Raw genomic sequence first — 27930 nt, 5'->3', positions numbered from 1 at the left:
ACAACTCTTATCATTCCTAGGAAGCTTCATTCAGTGGTTGCAGTAATAGTTTCAGTCCAACTTGTCTAGCTTGGGGAAGGCTGCTATGAGGCTGTTTCCCTGTTTGAAGTAGAGTTTTGAAATGGAAAAAAAGTCTTCTCTAAGGGAAGATAAAAATCTGCTGAACTGTTGCTGGCAAACACATACATTATGTCTGTCTAAGACCTGCAAGAAAACGTTGCTGCATGAAGTGTTTTCATTCACTCCACTTATCATTCAGCCACACTGTGCCTGAACTATATTCCCTTTCTATGTGGTTTTCCATATTTTACACACGCATATTCTCTCAGTGGTTAACAGTCCTCTTGTGGAAGAATTACCATTTTGATTAGATGCATTGGTAATGGAAAAATGTGTCCTTGAAGTATTCCTTAGAACTATATCCCCAGCAATCACAGTACATTTTGACTAAGTCTCTGAAAATTAGTTTGTGTAAGCTTTCTAAAAGTACAGTGTATTGTCTTTTGTGGAACTTACAGATAATTTTTTATTTCTTATGAATCAAACTTTGTTTATATCCATTTATACCCTTACAATGTAGGTTCAGTTATAGCTGTATTTATTAGCAAATGTAGCTGCATCATCTTTTATAGTGGATTGACTGGGAACTGAACCGTAGTCATCTACTTAATTGTTAGGTTGGAATCTTTTCATGTTACATACCTGCAACAAGTTCTTGCTTATAAATTAATGTGATACATGCTACTAGAACCTGGCTATATGAAGTCTCATGTGTGTTTCTGTGAATGATTTTTCTGTGTTGTTTGCTTTTTGTGCAGGTTTATTCCAGATGAGTATCATAATATAGGGATGATAGGGTTTCTTAGAATTTCAGGAGAGAAAAGCTCAGATATTTCGTTAAATTCTAACTTCTCATTTGAGCACATGTATAATATTGATTTTTGTGTTCTATCAAAAGGACTTGATTTGCTGTCTATGGATTTTCCATTCTTGTGTTGCCTTGAAAATACCCTGTTCAATCCAAATATCCCCTTGAAAAGTGATTCAAAGGAACTGGATTGTTCGTTTATTACATTTACAGATCACCAAATCCTAAGGACTCTTGGCAGTTTACAAGAAAAATACACAGGAAACAATATACAGTACATAAATATGTACAAATAAAATGTTTACAAATTAATGAAAAGATAGAATAAATGTAAATTAAACTATAAACAAACCCAAGATGGAATCAAGGCCAAAATCCCTTCCAGGAGAGCTCTATTTTGAGCAGCTTCTGGATGGCAGTCAGGATGAGAGCATGTTTGCTGGGAGGCCATTCCAAAGGAGCAGCACAGACACTCAAAAGCAGCCCTGCCAGGCCTTGGTCCCCTCAACTCTCTAAAGTAGGGCACTGGTAATAGTGTCTCCCAGTTAGATCAAACTGGTTTGACCAGTCCAATTCTGGTTGTTGTTATTGACACTGAATTGTTCAGTAGTCATAGGTGCATCCAGATATGCAAGTTTATTCCTGAATAGATTTTCATTCAGAAGATTGCAGAATTGAAACATTTTGAGGCTGAAAGCTCCATCCACATGTCCAAGGATATAGCTTCTACAGTTCAGTTTCCTAAAACGTTCAGTTCCCTAAAACCAGTAGAGTGGTCACCTTTCATTTTAGAGAAATAAAAATCTGCAGAGTTGTGGGTTTCTTATGGGAATGCACAGGTTACCACTCCTTTATGGTTTGTCTTCCTTCTTTGTGGTCTAATGTATTTTATACATAAGGATGAGTAACAAGCTATACTTTCTGGCAGAGACAGATGATTGCATTTATTTATCTATCTATCAAATTTGTCACTGCCCATCTCCTCCCACTGGAGGATATTGTCTTTGTAAATGATTTATTAGCTTGAACACAGAGGTCTAACCAATAGTAGCAGATAAATATTGGTGGTTGTGATTGTATTGCTTTCCCAATCTGACATATCAGAACTCCTTGCATGAATTCCTTTGTAACTAAAACCAGTAGAAATCCTCACAGTAATGATAGGTTGTTTGATGAAATAAGTGAATGGTGTCAATCAGCTACCATGTTGTCCTTTGTGAAAAAGTCAGAGAATTGTTCTTATAACCTGAATAGCATAAAAGAAAAAATTATGATAGAAAGAACAATTTGGTCTAAGTAGAAAGGCAGAAATCTTGGCATATTTAGTAGAAAAGAAAAACTCAGTTATGTGGTGGTAAAGAAGTGAGTAAAACAGTATATAAAAGGTAGCTTCTGCTTTTGACCTTTTTCTCCATGGAATTTCAAATACAGATTTGCACATTCTGCACCTACTTTACTTGCTCACCTAAACTGAATAACAGCTACCAATGCCTCATAAACAAAGCTTGATAGCAGTTTAGAAGACTTGTCTATTAACATGTTCAGAATTACAGAAACACTCCACAGGAATGGTTGTGTGATTCTTGGAGGACATAGGTTACAGAGAGCCTTCAGAAAGTGCTTAGCAAAGAAGATAACCAAAACAGATAAGCCTGTGATTTAAAAGTAGAATATTGCTAGATAAATCTTCAGGAATGATGTGAAGAAAAGAACCTGGCCTCAGATCAGATTAACATAATTTTGCTGCTTTTGCTGGCAGAAACTTGTAAGGATGTCCAATTAGGTATCACACAGAGACATTAAGCAAATACACAAGATTGTTTGTATCTCACCCACATTCTAGTTGGGTCCTGTGTAGGGTGTTCCTTCTGAAGCTTCCCTAGTACACAGATTTTCTCTGTGGAATCTCAACAGTGACTTACCATGAATTCTCCCACTGAATCCTTGGCAACTTGTTCAGTTAAGTCATTTAAAACTGTATTTCCAGGCAGAAAGTATTGGAATTGTTGGGGAGGGGGGATTTTCCACATGGATAAAGTTGTCCTGCATCCTAACCCTTCTTTCATGCCAAAGCTAAGTTTCATTCTTCTCAAGTGTTTTTGATCAAAATTACCCTACTTCCAAGAATGTGGTTGTTACAGGCTGTATATACATTGAATTCTGTCTAGATAGGGCACCAGTGTTTAGGAAATCTGAAGCGATGTTTATAATTTTTCCAGGAAAGTGAGGGAACACTAAGATTTCCACATCTGTTTTTTCTAGGCAATTAACTATGTCCATAGTCTTATCAAGTCATGGACAAATAGACACCAGTGGTTATTACTGCTTATATACTTAGGAAAGCAACTAATTTTCCTTTTGGAGACATTTAGGAAGTGCTTCCTTGGTTCTAAAATGTCTGTCTTGAGCTTCACAGGGGGCATTTTCACCACTGTTCTTCCAAGATCAGCTTCAAGAAAAGTGTGGAGAGAGAAAGGTTCTGCCATAGTTGTACATCTACAGATAGGACTTTTGGGGGTTGTCCTGGAAATTTTTTCCTTTGAGCCCATCTACTCTTTCTTGTTTTGCCAGCTATCTTCAGACTCCTTGTATAGTCATGTTTTTGAGATAGAATTTTTTTTTAGAAAAATTTGACAGTGGGTTTGAGGGGCTGTCTTGCTTTTCCAGTCTGATTATTGGAGGCAGGATGGCTCCTTCCACTGAAGAGGCAATTGTGGACCATGCCTACTCTTTCCAGGAGAAGATGCCCAGAATGTGAAATACCCTCTGTGAGACTCAGAAAATAGAATTTCACAGTAAGTCCAAATATCTGTTTTGTTGTTTACCCTTCAGTGGCTCTAGGAGTGGTAGTGATATCACTGAAGGCAGTGGTTCCAAAAATGTTCAATACATTTTAAAGCTTTTTTTTTTTATTGAGGGATGTGTGGGTGTGCTTTAAAGTGGGAATTGGATGTTTTAAACCTTGAGGAAGGTTACCATATATTTTACCACGCTGCCATCAAAAAAAGAAATAAAGTTAGTGACTTACTACAAAATTTTGTCAGCTTGCTCCTGGAGGATTCAAGGTGCAAGTCACATTTGGGCCATGTGTTACCCACCTCATGTAGATTGGTATAGATTGTTTTCTAGCTACTTTCAAAATCTAAAAACCACAGGTGTCGTGCTTTGTAGGAGGAGAGCCGTGTTAGTCTATGGTGACTAAAGAATCAGGAAGAGTTGGGTAGCGCCTTTTCCAACTAACTAAAAGGCATAAGCTTCCGTGACCTTAAATAAATAAATACGATTTGTTAGTCGGAAAAGCTGCTACCAGACTATGTCATGCTTAAAACAGTCATATTCTGTATTCTAAAAAACACAGAGTTAGGATTGCTCTGGGTAAGATTAGGGATTACAGGAAGTCCTCAGAAATTTTGATGAAATGTCAGAAGAACCACTGAAGATTTATGAATGCAAGTAGGACATGGTTTTTTTCAGATGTGAAGAGTTTTTAATCCTTAAAAATGGACATGTAAAGCAACTACTGTATATTTTTGAAATTATTACAAGGATAGTAGTTGACAGAGCTGTGGAATCAGTAATTATTTGATCAGATGGAAATATAAAAATAGGCAAATCTTGAAGTCTCTAGAAGCAAAATTTCCCTGTAATATTAACCAATATTTACAATCAGAACCTAGTGATTTTGTGATTGTCCTGACAAACCTGCAGTGGAGAGTTTTCACTGTTTTGTCCAACGCAGGGACCTAGTGGTATTACCACAGTGAAATTATTCTGATTTGCAGGAACTGTATGTAATAATATGAAGCTTTGTTAATTATATAGATTTTACTATACTATACAAGAGATTCCCGAGACACCCAGAGAAACTTTCACTCCACTTTCAAAACTTTACTACAGATGCATGAACATCTATTTAGCTGTTCCATTTATACTGTATTACATTTTAGATTAGATCTGATGTCCATGGATCTATCTTATATCAAAGTTTATTTGACAGTTATGTCCACTTTAGTTTACCTTAGTCAGAACATTGAAGTTTTTTCCCTCACCTTTTGGCATGAAATCATTGATCAGTGTTCTTATTCAGCAGACTGCTAAGCCATTTGAATCCGTGATAACCACTCTTTGTTCAGTATGAAGTGTTTATGGTGATAGTAGTCAATTTTATTTGCTAAATCAATGAACCCTGTGCTGACCCCCTTTATCACATTTGTCATCAAAATTCAGAACTGAACTTTCTTTCCAGAAATTGGATTCCTCTTCCATATCACCCAAGAAATTGTCCTTCTCACATTGTATAGGTGACATACAGTAAAAGCTTCACCACTTAGATGTTTGTCATATTCTTTTTAGACAGATCAAACCTTTTTGCATGTCATAACATTTCTGTATCATGATTGTCCCACACTGGAAAATTAATTTCTACCCATTTTTTTCCTTTGGTTATGGACACAAATCACTAGCTTACCTGCTGACATATTTGTTCCTTCTGTCTATGCTTAAGGGCCATTCAAGGGCAGCTTTTATATATGCTGCTTTTGCCAGAGGTATATCACTGTAATATATCTGCCAAGCAGCTTACGGTCTTTTCCATCTTCCTTCATTTAGCACTATTGTATTGCTGTCCATACAAGAACTACTTCCTTTGATAGAGACATTCGTTCTTCGATCTTATTATAGATTCCTTTATGTAAGCTTGCTATCCTCTCATATGCGTGATCCTCAGAGACCATGAAAAATAATCACAAGTTACTTTTAAGTAACTCTGGTTCTTAAACCAGTCTGTGCAGTCTTGCAATCCTTGTTACAGTGGTCAGTTTGTTATCTTTACACCTCCATATCAGTATTGGAATGGAAATATTTGATATGCCTAAGGGTTCTGCCAGAATTTTAGAACATTCCTCAACATTGTTACATGGTGGGCACAAGCCCTTGTGTGTGAATCCATGTTATTTTAGTGGCACAGACTAAACCTTGAGAAAGGACAGACAGCAGGTAAAAGGGGAACGAATTAATGCTTTCATTTATTTGTCACATTTCTTTACCACCCAATTCTCATATATGACAACTGGGCGGTTTCATCGTATCAAAATGGAGGCCCTCTTTGTAGAAAGTGCTCAGTGTTTCATTCCCAGTTGGGTGTGAGAGGCACACAAATAATCCTAAATATTGTTCCTAAAATCTAATAAGCCCTGATTAATTGTAAGTTATAGTTCATGTATATGTGTTTATAATTTGTGTGGTTAACGTATCACACACAAACTTTCTTTTTGAAACACTGTGCTTTTAATGTTTATAAAATTAAGTGAATGTATCCATATATGAATCAAGGTAATGAAAGCTTATGTATGTAACATTCCCCAGCTAAGCTAGTTGTAAATCATATAAAGGAGAATTACAGCATTAATTTGAAATCTTTTTACCATTCACCTTGTGCTTATATGCAGATAATAAATTAACAGAAAGAACAAACAACAAACTGCTGAAACGCACTTATTATATTCATTAGCCGTTTAGGGATTATTTATTTCTGGTTTAATATGCAAGCAAAGTATCTTAGTCACATGTTGATAATACTTAGCCTGTTCAGGGACAGGACAGTGTAGTTTTCTGGGTTGTTTCTAGGTTGAGGTCCATTCCAAATATGATAGCTCCATTTATAGGGGAAATATAAAAAGTTGTATTCTGATGCACTGTCCTTGTCCTTCTCTTCAAAAGGAAAATGTAGCAGTATTTCTCTTGCTTCAATATTTAGATAGTTTGCAAACTTAAATTTTGATCCACCACACCAAATTCTTGTCTTAAATTGCCCTAATTAAAATAATGTTGGAAGTTGGGAAATGGCTTTCCAGTACATCTAGAATTGCATCAAGCTCTTGCCACCAATCAGGGTTTGTAGCTCTTGTGGTTCTTGGGAGTGGGTAAACAATAATAGTTAGAGGAAATCTCATCTCAAAACAGAGCTTCACCATTGGAAAGTGAGTGGAGAAGTGTAATTTAATTTATGTGGATTCTGAATTCTATTTCCAGTTTACTAGAATGTACAAACCACTTTGTGGACATCATATAGAAGTCATCTTGATTTTACTAAACCCCAGCAAATATATTTAATCATGAGGAAATAATCTTGTACACCTAGGCTACCATCTCAGCATTGGTTACTGTTATAGCAGAGGAGAACTAATTCCATCAGTGCAATTTTGACTCTTTTTCCCTTAAGGTGTTGAGGTGGTTTGGAAGGCCTCCTGTTCCCATTTCTGCTGTTAATCTCCCTTTCCTGAAGGCCAAACAATGCAGCCACATTCCTTGCAGTTATGTCAAAGCACCCTAGATGACTTTTGGTGGTCCTTTAGGAGATTGGAGACTGAGCTGCAGCTCCCAGCCTCTGAAATATTGCATGCTGTACAACAGCCAGAAATGTGATTTTGAGCTGATCTTTCATATTTACTCCATAGGCTAATTATTTCTATGTGGACTGACAAATGTGAATGTACGTGTAAAGGTATTAGCAGTTGGATCTGGCTAATATTACTGTCCCAGTATGAAGAAATTTTTAAATTGCAAGTTGCATATATATTTGGCTTTTCAAGATCAAGGATTTTATTAGAATTTTGACTACAAACTTGATAATGCCAATTATTTTTTGTATCTTAACTTACCACGTACAGTTTTATATTTTATACATATATTTCCGTTTCCATCTTAAATGTAGCTATGTAACTATGAGGGGTACAGTAATAAACAGTTCAGAGCAGGATGTTTCTTACAGATCTTTCTAAAAAAAAAACCCTAAATAATTAAATTAAATTAAATTAAATTAAATTTTGTTTGTTTGTTTGTTTGGCAAATTTGTATAAATGAATTTAATTAAATTTAAATTTAAACATCTTAGAGATTTATGTTGTGTTCTCTGAATATTTTTTCCTGAACTTCTTCATATATGTTATACAACCAGGAATGTAATCTTGATCTCTGGAACTACTTTTTCAGATGTTCTAATTTTAGATTTCCCTTCTCTAGATCTATCCAGCAGTTCCTCAAACTCCTCTTCAACACCTATGGCAGGTTTTTCTGCAAACATTCAAGGAGCACGGGTTTATCTTCAAGGACCAGTTGGGACTCCCAGTTTTAACAGGCAACATTTTTCTCCCCATCCTTGGACAAGTGCTACAAATTCATGTAGGAGCTTTGGCGGTTTGTCTAATTCAACCTCTGAGTCTGTTCATATAACTCTCTTACTAACTGTATGATTTTGTTTGATTGCTGAGGGAAACTGGCAGTTGAAAGACAGAAGATTACTCAGTTGAGATAAACTGTTATCCTTAAGTCCAAACTGTGCTTGACCCTGAAGCACATCACATGATGAAGTTTTGTTTCAGCTTTTCCCTGTATCATTTTTTGCCATACATAATTTGTAGCAGTAGCTCTTCCCTGCAATAAAATAAGGGATGGCACATTAGTTTTCTCATACAGTTTGCTCCAGTAGTAACTTACAAAATTGAGGGAAAGACCCATAGAATTGCATAGGACTTTTAGTTTTTAAAGCTTTAATTATCCTACAAAAAAAGGATCATTTAAATAAATTTATCCTTTAATTATTCTTACAAAGACAATATTTGAATAAAGGACATTAATATTTAAGATTAAAGTTATACATTGAACCTTTAACCTATAGACTGAATCTTAATTATCAACATTCTAATCATATATTCTTATCACTGAAGTTTTCAGAGCTGTATAATCAAGAGAGATAATAACTATGAATCTGAGGGAATCCCCAACTTGTCAGCCTTTTCTTCTTTATTCTCCTGTTTTTGCTCAGTTGTTATCCACTGACCAGTCACAAGAAGAGAGGTTGAAACCTCATATCACCACACTTTGCACAATGTTGAAGAATAGGTGTGAATGCAAAGAAGAGGAGGGGTGTCCAGGCTTGCTTGGCCTACAGCCCCTTTCTGCCTCTGGCACTGGAATTAAATTGAAGTGTGGGCTCCAGCATAAAGGTTATCCACCCCTGAAACGAATCTTATAACTTTATTGACTAAGAAAGGCTGTTTTAACAAAGAATTGCATTATGGAGGCCTTTTCCATCCATTAAGCAGCATATCTTTATGTCTGCTGCATTAGAATTAAAAGTTTTTTTTTTCATTTCTTTCAAAATGCTTCGGTACTAGCAACAGTTCTAAAATATAAATAATCTCCATAGGGAGAACATTATCTATCCTAGCTAAGCCTTCATATTTAATAAAGCAATAGAACTGTTTTTCCATCAGGTGAATCGCCTATTCCATCAGTTTCCTCGGGATCATCTTCTCCTCTTTCAGCTGCATCTGCACCTTCTAATCTGGGGCAGCCAAAATCAGGGAGCACAAGTCAAGATCGAAAGGTGCCACCGCCTATTGGAACAGAACGACTTGCAAGAATTAGGCAAGGGGGTTCTGTGACCCCTACCCCCTTGGGAAGCAACTTCACAGCTCCTGTAGGACACAGTGGCATCTGGTCATTTGGCGTTAACAATGTTTCAGGTGAGATTATTTTTAAGAGGAAGAGAAAACTAATTTGGGGAATAATACACCAGAAATAATTTGAGGATTTTGAGCTTTTTCTGTATCCCACTGTGCAATACTGTAAAGACGTTAAGCATCTTGCAGGACTTGACAATATTCATTTGTACCATCTCTTTCCAAGTATAAACAATAGGATAAAAACATTCCATAAAAGAATAAAGGAATGTTCCTCAGGAAAAGAGCAAGTAAGGTAGTTAAAGAAGTGTAAGTGTAAGAAAGTAAGCTTGTTTAAGGAGTTAGCACACAACAGAAGTTGACACAAGGAAGACAACTTTGGGAGATGGGAAGCCGCGTTTTGGATAAGCAGAAAAGGCAAAAGAATGAATAGGGTAAAAAGTCATTTCTGGAAAGACTATATAGTAGGGTAGATGAATAGCCCATTAGCAGAAGGTTAACTGTAATGGAATCTGAGAGCTATTGGGGAAAAAATGGCAAGGCTTTAGCTATAGCAAGAGAAGGGAGATTTTGTTGCTTTGAGGTACAGTATAGTCCCTGAAAAAAAGTTTTCTAGCAAGGAGGGTATCTGTCTGCTAGTAGCTGGAGTTTTTCTTCCTTGATAAGGGCTGCAAAAATTATTTATGTTAAAGAGACCAATGACTATGTCTTTAAGTAGCATATATTCTCCTTGGCAGAAAAGATTACTACATTGCTGCAGTGGAATCAAGAAGCAGTTTTTGGTTGCTAGTATGAAGTTCTCTGGGCAAAGATGGGAAACAGTGACATTTCTATTTTCCTAATAACATTACAGATGAAACTACAAGAGAAATTTCAGGCTTGATTTTTAAATAAGTGTTTTTTGTCTTTTTAGAAGGCCTGTCCAGTTGGTCCCAGCCTGTAATGGGAAATCATGCAGTACATCAGCAACTCTCTGATCCAGGCACTTTTTCCCAGCATCAGCCAATGGAGAGAGATGATTCTGGGATAGTGGCTCCCTCAAATATTTTCCAGCAGCCTATGCCAAACAGTTTTGTGGATTTCTCTAAAGTACATTTTAGTGTATTTTTCAGTGTGTTTTAATGTCTGTTTTCTCGCATACGTGGTGCAGTTTCTACAAAATTTCTATAATAGAGTTACAGGTTTCATTTCATTTCCATACTTTCTGTGCGTCAGTGTATTTTCAGTGAAATTTTCTCAGACCCTTGATTTATGAGTTTTGGAAGCTTCTTCAAGATCCTTGCACAGCTGCATAAATAATTTTAACTTTTTTCTCCAGTTATTACACTTACTGGATATAATAAAAATTGCCTCCCATTTCACTGAGAATAGTTGCAACTAAATCCAGTTTAAAAGATAAATTGTGTATCAATGATAGATGATTGAATTCTAACAGAGGGCAGGATTCAGACCCAAAATGGGCAAGGGTGCTCATGAAAACAGGTTTGCATTAAGGAGGCATTGACAGGGAATGGCCATGCATTGCTATCCTGTCACCACAAGTATTGCAGTTCTCCAGAATCTTTTTAAATTATTATTAGAAACACAATTTAAGTTGCAAAGGAAGCCGTGGAAACCTTGGTTTAGGAGGAATTTGGGGACCAGCCAAATAAATAGGACTTAATTGAGATACCAGTTTCACATAAATGAAAATAAATGGACCAGTTTATGGAAAATGCATCTCCATCTGAAATAAGTTTAAAATGTACTGTTAAATTATATGAAAATCTGGGAAATACACACATGCCTTTTTGTATGTTTCCTAGCCTTTTAGAGTGCTATAGAATTCTTCCATTGCCTCATCCAAGTTGTATAGAAATAGAAAATGACTTGCAATAGAGTTTGGCTTTGTCTCTTTACTTATTATAATTTTAGGTCAGGTTCTATTATGTTAGATGTAAATTAATTTTCCTTTTCTGTTCCAGGGCCTACCAATTTCCATGTATGGAGGCACTATAATACCCTCTCATCCTCAGCTTGCTGATGGACCGGGTGGTCCTCTTTTCAATGGACTCCATACTCCAGATCCAGCATGGAATCCCATGATAAAGGTTGTTCAGAATTCAACAGAATGTACCGATGCTCAGCAGGTGCAGTAATAATCTTTATCTGCTACTTTTAAGTTCAAACTTTTGTCTGAAATAATAAAATTGAATCCTTGTGAGAGCAGAGATGATTTCTATTTTTTCCAAGCTCATGCAAATTAGTGTATGTTAATTGTGAGCTTAGAGCCAGTTTGTTGTAGTGGTTAAGGCACCAGGTAAAAAACCAGGGAAGAATGAGTTCTAGTCCTGCTTTAGGCACAAAGCCAACTGGGTGACCTTGGCCCTGTCACTTTCTCTCAGCCCTAGAAAGGAGGCAATGGCAAACCACTTCTGAAATCTTGCCAAGAAAACTGCAGGGACTGGTCCAGGCGATAGCCAGGAGTCAAAACTGACTCGAAGGCACGCGTGCACGCACACACACACACAAACAAAAGTGAGCTTAGACCCTTCCAGTGTGATTATTCAAATTAGACTTCTGGATAAATGAACTGAGAGCCATATATCCTTTTAAAATGAAGGCAAACTGAAGGACAACAGCTTCTGGGAACTACCTAAAAATGGGATATTACTTTATGAGGATTAGGTGTCTAAAATCTGGTCACTTTTGAATTGGAATCAAGCTTAGTTAGCTAGGTGCTTAGGTTTGGGATCTACTGAACATAGTTTTCTGTAGTTCTTTTCAGTGCTGTTGCAACTATTCCATGAAATTAATATCCTATTTTATGTTGTTTCTCCCGTTGTAGATTTGGCCTGGTACCTGGGCACCTCACATTGGAAACATGCACCTCAAATATGTCAACTAATCTAGGAGGGCCTATATTTCCTTTCCTTTTACTTTTTTTAAACCTTGTTTGGAGAAATCTCTGACCTTGGAAGAACTTGGGATTTTTTTTAATGTGCCTAACTAAACTATTTTTTTTCCCTGTGGGCTGTAACAAGAGAAACTTGTTAGCCGGTTGTTATAAGAACAAAATGAGTTACCTATTCAGCTGATTCTGTTCTCCAGTTAGTTTAGCCATTTTGAACTCAAATCGGATGAACCTAGTGCTTTTGGCTAAACACTACTGAATGCTACTTGTATCCAACAGAGAACTAGATGATTACATGATTTCAGCCTTTTAGGGTGGTAAATACATGTATAATTGTTTACATACTTAAAAGGAAAATGTTGAGTAAATTTCATGTCGTATAGTGGCTCTACTTTATGTAGCCTGTATTAATGTGAAATATTTACCTGAATATTCAATAAAAAGATGAACATTACAGGCTTTTGTGTACTAATCTTGATAATATACTAATTGAATGGTAATGCCCAGTGGTGTTGCATTTGAATCTGAGAATTAAAACATTCTACTTTTTTGCCTAGGATAAGTCAGTATAATATTTGCAACTTCCTTAGAAGTTTTCCTCAATTCATCACTGTTAATTATATTAACAATTGGTTCTTGCTAAATGGGGACATCAGATTGAACTATGAGTGAAACATATGTAGAAGTCCCTGTTTGTTTAATAGCATAATTCTAATGGAAGCATTGTTGTATTCACCAGGAAAAGATGTGTAAAACAGATGCTCAGAACACTGAAACATTTCACATTAATGTGTAAAAATAACTAAATTATTTTTAGGCATGGTGCATGAATTTCATCTTTAAAGAAAGCTCAGTCCAATTTTATTACATGTAAACCTCTAGACCGTTACACAGTGTTTACACAAAGCACGATGCAAAACAATTAAGTTATTTTCACTGAGAAAATATGAACATTTGCCATACTAAGTGATGTAATTCCCTTTACAGTGAGTTCCATGTAACTGCAAAGCTGCCATGGCAAAAGTAGCCACACATTATTAGATTTCAGGAACATGATTAAATAATAAAAAGGCCATTTTTGTGCCCAACACAATTTAGATTATAGGCACATCTAAAGGATCTGTTCCTGCACAGGGAAACTAAGTCAAGTAATAAGCCTGAACTTGAATCTGAAACTGGCAGTATAAACTAATTTTTGTGCGCCAATATCTTCTGTTGATCACTGCCATTCGCAGTTCAAAATCTGGGATAGCACTGCAAATCTCTTGGTGAGGGGCTTCGTTCATGACAATGCCACACTCAGAACACTGCTACTCAAAAGTATTACGGTGGCTGTGTCCTCCTGAAGTTTCATGTAGCCACCTTGAAGGTTTTCCCAGGTGGTCAGTGCATGCATGTGCATATGCATATGCAAAAAAAAAATGCTTCCATTGGAACAAATAGCAAAGCATAACTTCAGCAGGCCAGTCAGGAGACAACTGCATGGTCTTCTATGCATTCATAGCTGCAGAATAAGAATGGCCAACGTGGTCTTGGAAGTATTGAACTCTAGTATCCTTTATTATTCACCATTGGGCATGCTGGTTTCAGTTGCTGGGGGTTCGAATTTTTTTTTTTAAAGTTATAATCACACTATACAACGGTGTTTATGCCAGAAGGTAGACCAAGGTCATCTAGTGATCATTGTAGTTTAGTAAAAATTAGAATTTGTGTGTACCTGCTCAAGATATAAGGGGCAAGATTATAAATGAGGTCTGTTCCTTGGTTTTTAATTCTGAAACAGTGGGTTTTTAATACATAAAAGCAGCTTTGAGATAATAAGTGCTTTGGTTGCCCTAATGAATGACTTGTACTAGGAGATAGAGAATGTACAGCTTTGCTGATTCTCCTGGACCTCACAGCTTCATTCTTGACAGATAGGACCCAGAACTAAATTACTGTCTGGCAACAGTAGGGAAGAGACTAGATGGGCAAAACAAGCTAAAATTTAATTCTCACAGAATAAAAGTATTGTTGGTAGTAGTATTGCTTGCTTTGGGGGATTAGATATGCTACCTTTGATTGAGCATTCTTCCTGAAAGTACAAGTGTTATCTGTTGCAAGGAGTGTCTTGATAAAACAGAACTTCTGATCATTATTGATGCCCTAAAAACCTCAAGATTAAATTATTCTAATATGCTCTGTATATGTCATGCGCTGCCTACCTCTGAATAACACTCAGACACTGGTTTGCGGATCAGGCTCTGGTTTATTTGCAGGGCAGGTACAGCGTCGGTAGAAAAAAGCTGAGAGTGACAGGAGCGCGCCGGTGCGGGGTTTAAATACCCCGCGCCGGTCAGCGCCCCCTCGCTCACGGTCACGTCACTCCCCTTTGTCCAATACGTTGCCCTGCCGGTGGGTGAGGGTTTCCGGGATCGCCCATCATCAGGTTTCCCATTCCTCTGCTGATTGCTTTCAGCTGGGCGATCCCCGTTGTATTGCCGCTGATGGCTTGGGTGGCTCCGTGATCCGTTTAGCTATTGTTTGTTAGCCGTTAGTCGTTGTGGGTTGATGGCTACTTATCTTGTACCCCTTCACCTATTTCCTTGTCATTGTCATGTGTGCCATTGCGCTGATGACTTTAGCTCAACGGCACTCATGACAGTATACAACAGTTGGTGAAAATAGTGCCCCCAGTACTGCTGATGCTGTACTTCTGTTGAATTAGTTTAGTTTAAGGATTGATACTCAAAGGCTTGAACAGTTTAAAACAAGACCATTTTCTTCCATTTCTGCCTATGTGTTTCACTTGTCATCTAGGAACTACTTCAGATCCTTTAGCTGCATAACAGTAGTATAGCCATAAGGTCTAGAGCTTTTTTTGATAGCTGTTTACAGTGTGGAATACTTTCACAAGATTGAAAAGGTCCTGACGCTTCGAGAATGTGAAAATGGTTCTTTTAAGATAACAAGATTCAAAAGTGCCACTTTTATAGTTATTGTAAGGTTTTTAACATCTATTTAACTTCTTGTTTTTATATTTAAGATCCTTTGATCTTAAAAGAGGGAGAATTACTGCTGTTCTAACAATAAAAATTCCTCCACTGCCAAATCCTAGATATTTTCTTGACCACTTTTGCCTCATAGTGCCAGTATGCGTGGAACACACTAGGTCAAATATGAAATCTGAACCTCACACTTAGCTGGGCTTTTGAAAATTATTTGCCTATGTTTTACAAATGAACAGTGTTTTCAAAAATAAACTTTGTATTTTAACCTCATTCCTTTTGAAAGGAAAACTTGAACCCTGTTGATACACCCATCACCTAGGGAGCATGGCATAGCTACCCTAGACTGGTCTTGTCCACACTTGCTGGGCCCTGGCATCTACAAGGGGTTCTTTTTTGGAGGAGGAGGTCCTGAAACAGAAAAGCTGTGACATAGGTATAGGTTCCTTCATGTATTTAAAATCTTTTCTCATAAATCATATCAAGCTGCTTGCCTCAGATTATGGTGACAGCAACAGCTGTGAGAAACTGGGTGAACAAAGAGTTAGGAGTGATGAGTATGGTAAGGATGTTTTAATTCAAAAGACTCAGATTTATAACTGGAAAGGAGTATTTTGCCTCTAAAGAAATCTCATTTAGAATGAATGAATGAATGAATATCAATATCAGTCCAGAAACTATCAACACTAACTCTTGCAGTGTTGGGTGTTGAAATCAGTGGCAAAACTGATGCCTGCCATTTGTTCTGATAACAAAATATACAATTCACACAGCTTTAAAGATGAACAGATATGGTCACTTTTGGCTCTCAGTACTAAAAAACACATTACACTATCTGCTTTCACAAGTGAGTATACACTGTGTAATGTGAATTAAGCATGTATCTTCAGTATCCTGTGACTCGAGCATGAAGGAAATCTGAAACTGAAAGCTAAAATCAGAAACCATACACGAAATGTTCAAAAGCAAGTGACAGTTTATTGAAGAACTAGGGGATCCATGTGATTCATCGGGTCAAGGAATGGTATCAACAGAAGAAATTGGGATCGTCCCAATAGCTTACTATGTTAATTGGCTGAAGGAGTGCTGGCACAAGACGATTGATTTTTAGAAGTGGTTAAACAATCCTTTGGGACCCTGAGAGAAAAGCCTGTGCACCACACAAGGGAGTGGTAGTTCTGCGTGACAGCCACTATTAAATCACTCAAAAAAAAAGTTCACGGGCTTCGCTGAACCTGAACTAATGCTGAGAATTTGTGAATAAGTGATATGCCAGCTGATCTGAGGACAGCAGATGTCCTTAACATCAACAGGAAACCCAGGGAATTTCAGACCAATCAATCCAACATCAGTATCTAGAATGATCTGAGAGCAGAAGATAAACTCATAGATCTACAAGAACTTTGGGAACAGTACAGAGTTATTGCAGATCAGTTGATTCACCGACTACCTTCCTTAATAGGTTGTGATTTTATTTTTTAATCCATTCAATCATGTCCAATTCTCAGAGGCTGCCTGGACAAGTCCTTGCAGTTTTCTTGGCAAGGTTTTTCAGAAGTGGTTTGCCATTGCCTCCTTCCTAGGGCTGAGAGACAGTGACTGGCCCAAGGTCACCCAGCTGGCTTTGTGCTTAGCAAATGATCTTAGCAAATCATACAAGATAAAGTACCCCATTAAGTTACAAAAAGGCAGATTCTGGAATGTTGGGAAAAAATCATAACCATCTCTGACAGTGGAAACAATTATTGGTGGGGGTGGTACAATGTTTCCTTTCATGGGTTCTATTCAAGCAGAAAGCTGGACATCCGTCACTGAATTTAATTTGAATTCCTGCATCAACAGATAACTTGGATCAATGGCTTAAATGGTCTCTTCCATGATTCTGTGACCAAGGTAATAATAGATTGAGCAAATTAGAAAGATGATTTAAGAAACTAACATGTATATTAGAAGAATAAGTATATAACAATTTTGAAACAGTGATGCACAATGTTCAGCATGAGAAGTACTGTTGCATCAGTAAGGTTCCCTTGCATGACAAGGCTTATCCTATTCTGAATTCAAGTGAATTCATCCATAATCATCTTTAGTACTCCTCCCAACATATTAATACTGTTTTTTATTTTTCTGAGATCTGAAAATAGCATTGCTAAGAGCCTGCCTCCTCTCACTCTCTAACATAATTTGTTGAGTTGATGCACAAAGTTTAATTTAAACTTGGGCCTACCCAATGGTAATTCAACACGATCACTCCTTGGGGTGATGATTTTCAGGCAGACTTAGTATACAGTAGCAAAATAATTCCCTCTTGTTAATTTTCCCTTCACTTACCAAAGTAGCTTGGATTCCTTCCTGTTCAGAGCTGTGTAAAAGTTACTCAAAATACACTCTGCTTTCTATTGTAGCCCGTAAGTCCTTACTAGCATTTTTGCATAATGTGCGTGAAGTATTATTTATCTAAAAGAGAACTTCTCCCTTACTCTTAGTTTCTTCGTAACACAAATGCCATCTACTAGCTATTTGATGAAAGGATCATGTTTTCTGTACTTGTCAGGAATCTTCAATAACTGAAGGGAGTTTAGGTGTGAAGCCTGCCTTTCTGCTGAAGCACAGGCATGGCTTCCATTCTTTTTCAAGTGGCACAGCAGTGTTGGCCTTTGTCCACTTTTGTGTGAAGAGGTGGCCTGAGGATTGACTTCACCCATTCTGCTACAGCACCATTTCACAAGTACCTCAACTAAGGCAGCAAACCACCTTCCCCTGCCTGGCATTCTCCTTGCCTACGCTTCTCCGTGAATGTCACATAATGGAACACTGAATGTACTCCCAGCTCCAAGCAACTCCATGATGGTTTCCCTGTGATGGGAATGGGAATGGGCCAACAAGAAAAAGAATTTCAAGCCTGAAACAAAGATCCTAAAAAGAAAAAAGACATAAACTGCCATCTCCCAACTGCATGTTTTGGTACCAGTGTTGGTTCCAATACCAGTCCTTCCTTTATCAATCAGAAGTGTATGCAGTGTTGGTTCCAATACTAGCCGGACATTCAGTCATTCATTTATCAATTAGATCTGTATGCTGCCAAATCTTCATGACTCATGGCAGCTTACAACACTAAAATATAGTAAAAACATTCAGAGAATAACAAAACATTAAAATACAATAATTATTGTGCCTAATAATAAAAACAGACATTCAAGCTGTGACCATCATAATCATTCCCCAAAGGTCCCTCTGCAAAAGCCCAGTCTTTAAAATCTACCAGAAAGCCACCCTACTTTCTAGAGAGAGGCTGTGCCATGATGGAAAAGCAGCACATATACACAGACACCCAAATCACAGACACAGGCTATAACAAGCAGTTTTTCCTAGGAGGAACTCCTTACTTCAGCCAAATCTGGATGGAGTAGGTTGGTATCGAGCCATTTAGGGCTTTACAATTCCAAACTGGCACTTTGGTTTGCACTTGGGAACCTATTGGTAACCAACATAGGACCTGTGAAATAGGTGTAGGATGCTCATTGCACTTACTGCCAATGAAGCTGGCAAAACTCCAAACTAAACAGTAACTCCGCTTTGCCTGGATTTTGTTTCAGCCTACTTCATCTCAACCAGACCTCCACAACCTCTAGGCATCAGGAAAGGACTTTAATAGCATCTCCAGCTGGGCACGTAAAGCTGAGCATCATCAGTATATTGACAGTACTGCAACCAGATTGCCAAATGAGTTCTCCCAGTGACTTCATATAGATACTAAGCAGCATCAGGGAAAGGATCGCCACCTGTGGCACCCCACAGGAGAATGGCTACTGGGACAACCTCTCTTCCCCACTATGACTGGAACCTTCCATGCAAGACAGTGACCCCAATGTCTAACCCTCCTCAATGGTCCAAAACGGTACCGTGATCAGTGGTATCACAAACTGCAAAGAGATCATGTAGGAAGAAGAGGGATGCACACTTTCCAGCAATGTCCTGACAAATGGCATCCACGTGAGCAAACAATGTCTTGGTCCATGCCCATGCCTAAATCTGGTTTAAAAATAATCCAGATAATCTGCTTCCTGTAGAGAGTTCTGCAGCAGAATTCCCACAACACACAGGGAAAGTTTGAGACTGGAAAATAGTCAAACACCCCTGGACCCAGGGAGGGCTTCTTAAGGCAGGGGCACACTGCAGCCACCTTTAAGACTGCCAACATCACCCCTCTTGAGGAGATGCTGATAATTTCCCAGATCCAGGTCATCATGCCCCCACCCCAGCCTCTAGAGGAGCCAGAAAGGTATGGATCAAGCCTGCAAGTGGTAGGGATCATACTAGAGAGCATCCTATCCACTTCTTCAGTCCACAGGCCAAAAATAAAGTCATATGGCAGAGCTAGAAAATGCTTGAGTCACTACATCAGACTGTGCGGGAGGAGTCAAGACCTTGACAAATCTGAGCGACTTTGTCAGCAAAAAGCTATGCAAAATAGTCACAGCAACCAGGCAAGAGGTCTTCCTGCTTATCCTTCCTTAAAAGGGAATTCACTGTCTTGAACAAGACTGCCTGCTGACACCCCCCCAATGTATTAAGAAAGTAGTAGTAGTACACTTTGCCTCCCTTCCTGCCATGGTGTAGGTCCAAACTTTGACTCATGACTGTGCTTAGTGAGGTTCACTTCTGGACTTCTTCCAGAAGTCCAGAATTGTTTTTGACACTTCATCTTCCAGAGTTCTTCAGTAAACAAAAGAACCAGGGATCAAAGAGGCCACATGGGGGCAGTTTTTTCAAGAGTCTGCATCACTCTCTGTTGCCAAAGGCTAACCAGGTCCTCAGAAAAACTGCTTATCAGATCTTCAGGAAAATCCCCAAGTGCCCTCTGGAAATCCAGCATATCTATCAGGCAACTGAAGCAAGCTCACCTAACAGCAAAATGTAGTATTAACTAAAAGAACATGAAAGATATTGCTGGCTAGGACAACTTGAAAAATCAACATAGCTGAACACTCACTGCTATATAATGGGCGTAAGATTCAATTTTGAGAAGCTACTGAGATTTATAAACATTCAACCATTTTAACAATGAAAGTTAGCTCCACTGGTGGCACTTCTAATCAGACCAATTACAAATTCACCTGGGCAAAAAACCAATCAGAAACCGGCTTTCTAGAATTCCAGTGATATGGTCCAATTAGAAATGAGTTTGGTTACAAATACAAGACCTCAGTCAGTTCTTGCTCAGTTGTCTGTGAGCTCCTGCAAAGTGAGCTACAGAGGAGATCACTTTGCCTTTGAAGACGCCAGCCACAGTTGACAGTGAAACATCAGGATACCAGGTGTGTAGACCACAGCCTATTAACCCAGAAGCTCTTCAGCTATACAAAATGTTTTCCAGAAATGATTTTGTTCCTCTACAGCAGAACCAAGGAGATGGAGGTTTCTGAAAGTATGGCTTTGTCCTCTTAACTGCTGTTAGGCACGTGTGCAGCAGGAAACATTGTACAAGGTCCCACTTATATCAAGAGCTGAAAATGAGAAACTCTTTTAGTATGCACATTAAGTACAAAGTTAAGCTACAGGACTTAGAGCTGAGAGACATGCTCTAACAATTAGTAACAGCGTAACTTCTTATTTTTAATCTTCTTCACTAGTAATATTTATTCCTTCTTCTCCATATATTTTATATATGCATATTGTACATACAAACACACAAACATACACAAACACACCAACTTCTCTGAAGCTTTCAGTTTAACAAACAAAACAAATATTGATACATGCTACTATTTTATCCATATATTAAACACAGCATGCCAAATCCAGGAAGAACCACAACATCAAGTGTTGAATGCTGGCAGAGGAAAATGCTCTCGACAGCATCCCTCCATTAAAAGCCCCATAGAATGAGAAAGGGGAATGAGGCCATCAAGCTCCACCCACTGTTCCATGCAGGGACCCATGAAACCACTCTGGTTTAGTAAACTTTATTCATGAATCCCTTTGCTGCCATTTAAACCTGTTTCCACATATTTTATAAAATGGTAAAGATTTCTTTTAGGATTCTTTTTTTTTAGGATTCTTGTTTTAAACAAGAAGCACAGGGCAACCAGCTACCACCTGCTACAAGAGAAAAGTTATTAGAGGCACTGGTTAAATAAAAAAAGGATAAAATGAAAAGTTATAGCAGTTTTAATACAGTCATATAAAATCAATTCTTCCCTGAAATGAAGTGATTGCAATAAAAGGGTTTTCTAAAATTTATTTTAACGTCTTCCCCTTATTTTAGTGATCTCTAGTACTAAGCCATGCTCAAGAACAGAAAACAACTTTTGTACAATAGGTACTCTTTACAGAACAGAGAAGGTGGACTGAATTCTGCAGGCAAAATAAGGAACACACTTATTGGGAAAAGAAAACAAAAACAAAAACAGGAAGACTTCAGTAACTTTACTAACAAATTGTTTAAATTTAACCCAGCATGGCACTTAGGATTCACTGTACAATTAAAAGGTAGTATCTGCAAAATTACTATTTTTAACCCGTCATCATCTTCAAAAAGTTGCTCTGTTCATTAGCTTATCAGAAAAATTCTCACTGATCATGATGTGATCAAGTTGGAAAATGCAACTTGGATTATACAGTTGTTATTAAGGAGATAAAACCGTTTCTCTACTGGTTAGGAAGTCAAATCCCAGGTTGCCTTCCAGACAAGGCCCATTTTTGTATTGCCCAGTTCCTGGTCTCAGATGAACCTTATAAGCATTCAGATTCCAAACAGGGTTGACTCCTTGCTCATGATCTACTGCAGTGGATCTCCTCCAGCCAAGTTCTTTGTTTCAGCAATAAGCCTTTTGACTCCCACCATCCACTGGCTTACTTCAGCAACATGGTCCACCATTAGTGAGCGATGAATGTCATCAGCTGCATCCCAGTGCTGACTCTTGAGCTCTGAACAAAATAAGAAAGCATCTCAAAACTTATTTATTATTTCATTTATTTATTTATTTAATTTATAGGGCTGCTCTCGCCACACACAACTCTGGACAACTAACGATCTATAAAAAATAACCGTAAGTAATCAAAAACAATTTAAAACATCACACTTGGGGTGACTCAAAGGTACATAATCACATCACCAATGACAGGCTGACCCAACAGCCTGGCCCACTGCCTTGGAGAAGAACCACGTCTTCAGCACCTTATGAAAGACCAGCAGGCCATCCAAATCTCAGGGAATATGTTGTTCCAGAGGATAGGTGCAAAGAAGATACAGAAAAGGAACACTTCCTGGGTGCCATCAAATGACAATGTTTGACAGTAGGTGCTTGTCCTGTCAGAACTTGTAGGATGCACAGAAATGACTGGAGACAAGCAGTCCTGCAAATAATCCAGCTCTGTGCCATGAACAGGTGATAACCAGCACCTTGAATTGCTCCCATAAGCCCACTGGAAGTCAATGCAGCTCATGAAGAAGTGTTACATGGGTGTACCAAGGAACACCCTAGCTATCTACACCACTGCATTCTGCAGCAGCTGCAGCTTCTAAGGGGTTATCAAGGGCAAGACAGAAGGTGACCACAGCATGAGTGACCATGAGTAGGACCTCTCAGTCTAGGAACAGGTGCACTTTACACACAAATCTGTGCAAAAGCCCTCCTAGCCATGGCTGCCACCTGCTGTTCAAGCAGGAGCTGAGAATCTAGGAAAAATTCTGCACCAGCTCTGTCTGGGAGAGTGCTGCTCCATTCAAAACCAAAAATGTTAAATCCCCAGATCCATGGATTCCCCAAATCCATAGCCATTTGATTCTGCTAGGATTGAGCCTGATCCTGTTCCTCCCTATCCAAATCCACAGTTTCCAGACATTGAGAAAGAACCTTAAAGGCATTGCTTAGTCAGCCAGGGTAGAGATGTATAATTGGGTATCATCAGCATACTGATGATATCTCTCCCTGCTGTTTGATGACCTCACCCCGTGGCTTCATGTAGATGTTAAACAGGAGTAGGGAGATAGTGGAACCTTATGGACACCTGCAAAGCAGGAGATTAGGGCTAGACCTTCCCTCCCAACCCCACACCAACTGGAACCATTTGTGGAGAGAGGAGGACAACCATTGCAACAATGTGCTTCCCACTCAAAAGCCCCTGAGCTGGTCAAGAAGGGTACCATGATAGATAGTAGTAAAAGATATCAAGGAGATAGGATGGATGTACTGCCATTATCCCAGTCCCACCAGAGGTCATCAGCAAGTGCAATCAGTGCAGTCCAGTACTGTATCCAGATCTGAACCTTGACTGAAAGGGGTCCCTGTAATCCATTTCTCCAGGACCCTCTGAAGTTGCAACCCAACCACCATCTCAAAAACCTTTCCCTAAAAAGAAAGATTGGAGACAGGATGAAAATTATCCAATATCTGAGTCCAGTGAAGTTTTCTTGAGAAGCAGACAGATCACTGCCTCCTTAAGTGCAGGTGGGACTCACTGTGGACCAAATTATATGTTGTCTCCCAGAAGGCCTTAACTAGGCAGGAGGGACATGGCTCTAAAACACAGGTGGCTGAACTGACAGCTCTAAGGATTCTGCCCACTTCCTTGAGATCAATTGGCTCAAACTTCTCCCAGATAGCTAGGTAAGACTACACTTCAGTCAACTCCACTGACTTGCACTGTTGGAGTCCGGCTCAGGGCAGACCCAAGTGACTTTTTCTATCAGATGCCTCAAGATTTCCTCACAGCTGCCCTGAAGGTGTTTCTCTGGCCACTTTCCCCCACAGAGATCGGGTCACTAAAACAGGGCCTCCAGCCTGCAATTTGGAGACAGAATAAGAGCAGAAAAAATAATTACATTTTGCTGCTCTTCTGGCCACGAAGTAATCCTTAATAAACGTTCTTATCCATCTTCATTTGTATTCACGCTTCATCTTCCTCCAGTGGCACTCTGAGGCCACAGAGGTGCAATCTGAGCCAATGCCACTGTCACCCTTCAATTCCAAGCAGTGAAAAGTCATCAGTCAAAGAGCTTGAGGGACACCCCCAAGTTCTTTCTAAAACTCAGTAGGGTTCATTAGGCACCTGAGGCAGAGCAATAAAATAGGTCCTGCCTCCCTGTGGTAGGGGGCAGCCTCAGAGAACTCCAAAGCAGCCCAAGGGGGGTTAAATATACTGTATATAATAGGAAAAAAATGGTCCTAGTCAGCTACCCTCCAGCAGGACCACACACTGCTAAGAAAACTGTTTTGGTTTAGATATGTGCAACATTCCCTCACATGGGACTTTGCCAGTTCTATCAAAGCAGTATTTCTGCTACCTATATTACATAACACGGCTGGGCCCAAAGATTACAAAGAGAAACCACTACTGTGGAATAACAGGCCACAGGTGTATTCCTTACCTTCTGTTAGAATTCCCATTCTTTTTCTTACAGGGTAAGATAATTTGCCTTGTGCCCACATTTCCTGCAGAATTACCAAGCGCTTACGGATATCATCCCAAACCTGTTTCTGAAAACAGAAGCGGATTCTTATTAGCAAGTACCTCTTCTGGGGACTATATTTACAAATTCTAGCCACAGCAGAAGGCCATGCTCATAGTCCTCTCCTAAGAAGAGGGGAAGGCAAAGCATTCAGTAGTTCAATTCTATCATCAGGCCAAATCAACAAGCTCGAGAACCATTTGCCTACTTACATTTTCTACCTTCTCAGCTAATTCCACTGCAGCTTCCTGAAGTACAGGCAGTGCCTAAAGTTTATCTATAGAGACTTCATGCCAAGGATTGAACTGAACCATTGTAAAGATCTAAAAGATCTCATGTTGTGTGCCACATTTTAAACCAGTTGTCCCCAAGTTTGGGGACAATATAGGTACCTTTAGAATTCTGTGAAAGTATTGTGGCACTTTTTTAAAAAAGGCTGCCACAACGCGTGCAGCAAGTCACAAAACACCTGTTTCACAGAAGGCTAGGTGCAGAGCTTCTTTCCACAAAGTTTCTTGGCACTTTACTTTTCCTCAAGGTGATAGACTTCTGTGTAGAAAATGGCCTCTTTCTTGCTAGTACATTATTCCAGTACCTGGAAGCTTCCAAATAGACAACTGTATAATCAGATTACTTCTGATGTAGCAATAGATGGAAAAGGCTCTCTGTTGAACTGAAAACACTGCTGGGGGAGAACTGAGGATCAGACCAACTACTAATCACAAAATATACATCAGGCTAGAAAGGTTCCAACCCCAAGGAGATATAACCTCAAACCTACTGCTGAAGAACACAAGATTGAGGTTAGAAAGAGATCCAAATATGTGGATCTTGTGGGCAGAGAGCCTGAGGAATTGTGGGAAGAACTGTAAAAGCAGCAGCCAGAAAACACATAACAAGAGCCAGAAAGAAATGAAGGACACACTGACTGTCAAGCAAAGCCCTTTTTTTATTCCGCCCCCACCCCTACACACACACCCCAAGTGACACCAGTGCTGGTAGTCTTTAACCAGAAGAGTAAAAGGGCATCCCATCACCAATGTTTACCAAAGAAAATCCCAAAGGGAATGTAGCCCAAATGTTCCTGAGCTCTGTATTCATCTTTCAGAAGTTCAGCTCTAGCTAATCAAGCAATCTAGTGCAGTAAAACTCAGGACACTTTCTGAAGGCCATGTTAATGTGCATTCCCCCCATCCTTGGGTCAGCAGTAAATGATGCTGCTGTCTTGGCTGAGCTTTACTCTGCCTCAGCAAGAAGGCCAGTCAGTGGTGCTCTCCTTACAGGTTTAATGCAAGATAGCTTCAGAGCAGCAAATGATGGATTCCCCCAAAAAACCACCACCAATCACTCTTCATAATGTAGGACAAAACAAAATTGGGGGACTACATACATGAGCCTGAGACAGAGGGCTTAGGCACTTCTTAATTACCCTGAATGAATATGACTCTATGGCCTTCTTGAAGGCAGCTATCCTTCTGTCAATAAAAAAATATCCTAGTTGAGAGGTGGGTAGGGTAAAGGGGAATGTGGGACAGAACAGGAGACAGCTCTCAGGAATACTGACAGATCAAGCAAACCCTCTCTGCATCATCCCAGATCCCACATAAGCAAGGATATTTGGGATCGGGGGTAGCGCAGAAATACTGATTTTCTGGAAGACTGATATTCTAGTGTAACCCATCTCCAAGGTTATATAAATGAACTTTGTTTTTTCTTGAACTGCAATCATCCTTTTTAAAGATGAAACCCACAACATCACTGATGGTTTGTATTGCTAACTTTGGGTCACAAGAAGAGGGAAAACACTATTTTAATAACAGAACAGAGACAACTTTAGGTTGGTTCCCCAAAGGCGGGGATGAAATTGAGGTGGTATGAGGACATTCACCTTAAAAACAGTTACTGAGGTATCTTTGTGCCCTAGTAAGTAGGGCACGAGAATGAGACACGAACATCTTCATTCTATAGTAAAATCTGGGAAAAGCCGGTAAGTCTCTCACCTGCACCAAACTCCTACAGTTGTTCAGAGCCTCATGCAAGGAGGAGAGCACATCCTCTGCATCATATTCCTTGTCAGTCTCTACAACAGACGGTCTTGTGGCATCTGCTCTCGGAAAAGAGGAGGCTGGCGGTCCAGGAGGAGGCAGGTTCACAGACTGTGGGGCAAGCAATCCAACTGACAGAGCAGACATAGATCATGTCAAGAGAAAGGTGTGTACAGCATTAATCCAGTTTAGTGCACAGAGAAAAAAAATGGGGACTTGAAATAAAAATCAGGCAGAGAAGTTAAGCAGACTTGCATTGGAAACGCTAATCCCTTAGAATCAGATTCAATTATCCCAATTCTGGACTGCTTAGTTCCCATCCTTGGGAATTACATAGGAATAAATAAGAACATTGGAATGGAAACCACAGGGATGTAGACTAGATTAGGAAACAAGAAAACCATTCCGGAAAAGGCACTGGGACTTCCGTATTGTTGCCAGGAAAACTACATGAATATATTCCTGAAGTCACAAAGACTGAAGCTCCCAGCATGATCCGGCTGGCGTAAATCAGGAATCAGAACCGGAATATGGAGAACGAGAAAAGTAAACTGCTCTTTCCGGACGCAAAATGCGATGCACAGTCCTAAAAAAAAATAAAATTAGAGCGCAGTATTTCTACAGATTTTCAAACAGCTCCCGACCTGGGCTAGAGGCAACGGGGGGTTGCGGCACCGCTTCGGGTTCTTTTCCTTTTGTCGCCGTCGTCACTGTTCTCCGGAAGCGACCCCGCTGAGTCCAGCCGCTGGAAGGAGCCGGACGTTGCTGCAGCCCGTAGGAGAACTGAGGGGGGTCATTCCAGCCGCGCTGCTGGTTCCCTGGAAAAGAAACACAAAGTCCCGCGCCCGATCAGCCGCCAGCCTCGCGCAAGAAGCGCCCCCGTCTCCCCCCGACGCAGCTCACCCAGCTTGACATAGAACTCCGCCATCGCCGCACTTCCGCCGGCGCGCTCATCCAAACGCCGGGCGGGTCTCTGACAGGCCACTTCCCGTCGTCCGCGGTGACGTAGCCGCCTCCTGTCAGTCTTCGGACGGAGGGCGGAGTTCACGGAGGAGGGGGCGTGGCCCTGCTGTCCGACCCGGCGTATGCTGACGCTCCGCGAGGCGCTGGCCGCGTGAGGAAAGTTACGCGCGGGGTTCCGCATTCCGGATAGGTTGGCGCTTGCGTGCAAGAAGAACGCGGCTGAGGGGGTTAGAAGAACCTTTTAGAGGAGAAGACGGA

The 27930-nt window shown here is 39.7% G+C and overlaps 2 protein-coding genes across 6 annotated transcripts in view; one reads left to right on the top strand and one right to left on the bottom strand.

Moving 5' to 3' along the window:
* ANKHD1 (ankyrin repeat and KH domain containing 1) overlaps nucleotides 1–12677 on the top strand; it is a 119859-nt gene extending 107182 nt beyond the window's left edge. For 2 of the 3 annotated variants that reach the window (XM_063298656.1, XM_063298659.1), the window contains 5 exons: nucleotides 7889–8047; nucleotides 9142–9393; nucleotides 10244–10419; nucleotides 11295–11459; nucleotides 12158–12677. In XM_063298656.1, the coding sequence (XP_063154726.1) occupies nucleotides 7889–8047; nucleotides 9142–9393; nucleotides 10244–10419; nucleotides 11295–11459; nucleotides 12158–12217 (812 nt within the window). In that variant the 3' untranslated portion in view covers nucleotides 12218–12677. The remainder of the gene's footprint in view (nucleotides 1–7888; nucleotides 8048–9141; nucleotides 9394–10243; nucleotides 10420–11294; nucleotides 11460–12157) is intronic. The other variant, XM_063298657.1, reaches the window with a different exon arrangement.
* An 8285-nt stretch (nucleotides 12678–20962) lies between these two features.
* SRA1 (steroid receptor RNA activator 1) lies at nucleotides 20963–27650 on the bottom strand. Of its 3 annotated transcripts, XR_010067608.1 has the most exons (6): nucleotides 27613–27650; nucleotides 27354–27527; nucleotides 26665–26840; nucleotides 24584–24692; nucleotides 23854–23996; nucleotides 22050–22140 (listed from the first exon to the last, which is right to left on the bottom strand). XR_010067608.1 is itself a non-coding variant. In XM_063298653.1 (5 exons), the coding sequence occupies exons 1-5, from the start codon at nucleotides 27635–27637 to the stop codon at nucleotides 21992–21994; spliced, it is 633 nt and encodes a 210-aa protein (XP_063154723.1). In that variant the 5' UTR covers nucleotides 27638–27650; the 3' UTR covers nucleotides 20963–21991. The 3 variants fall into 3 exon arrangements, 2 of the variants coding, with proteins under 2 accessions (XP_063154723.1, XP_063154724.1); XM_063298653.1 differs by lacking the exon at nucleotides 23854–23996 and having other exon boundaries at nucleotides 20963–22140; XM_063298654.1 differs by lacking the exon at nucleotides 23854–23996 and having other exon boundaries at nucleotides 20963–22140; nucleotides 24584–24686.
* Between the last annotated feature and the right edge of the window lie 280 nt (nucleotides 27651–27930).

The sequence above is a fragment of the Candoia aspera genome, chromosome 3, assembly GCF_035149785.1.
Source record: "Candoia aspera isolate rCanAsp1 chromosome 3, rCanAsp1.hap2, whole genome shotgun sequence".
Taxonomy (NCBI): Eukaryota; Metazoa; Chordata; class Lepidosauria; order Squamata; family Boidae; genus Candoia; species Candoia aspera.
This window is presented reverse-complemented; position numbering and strand designations above follow the sequence as displayed.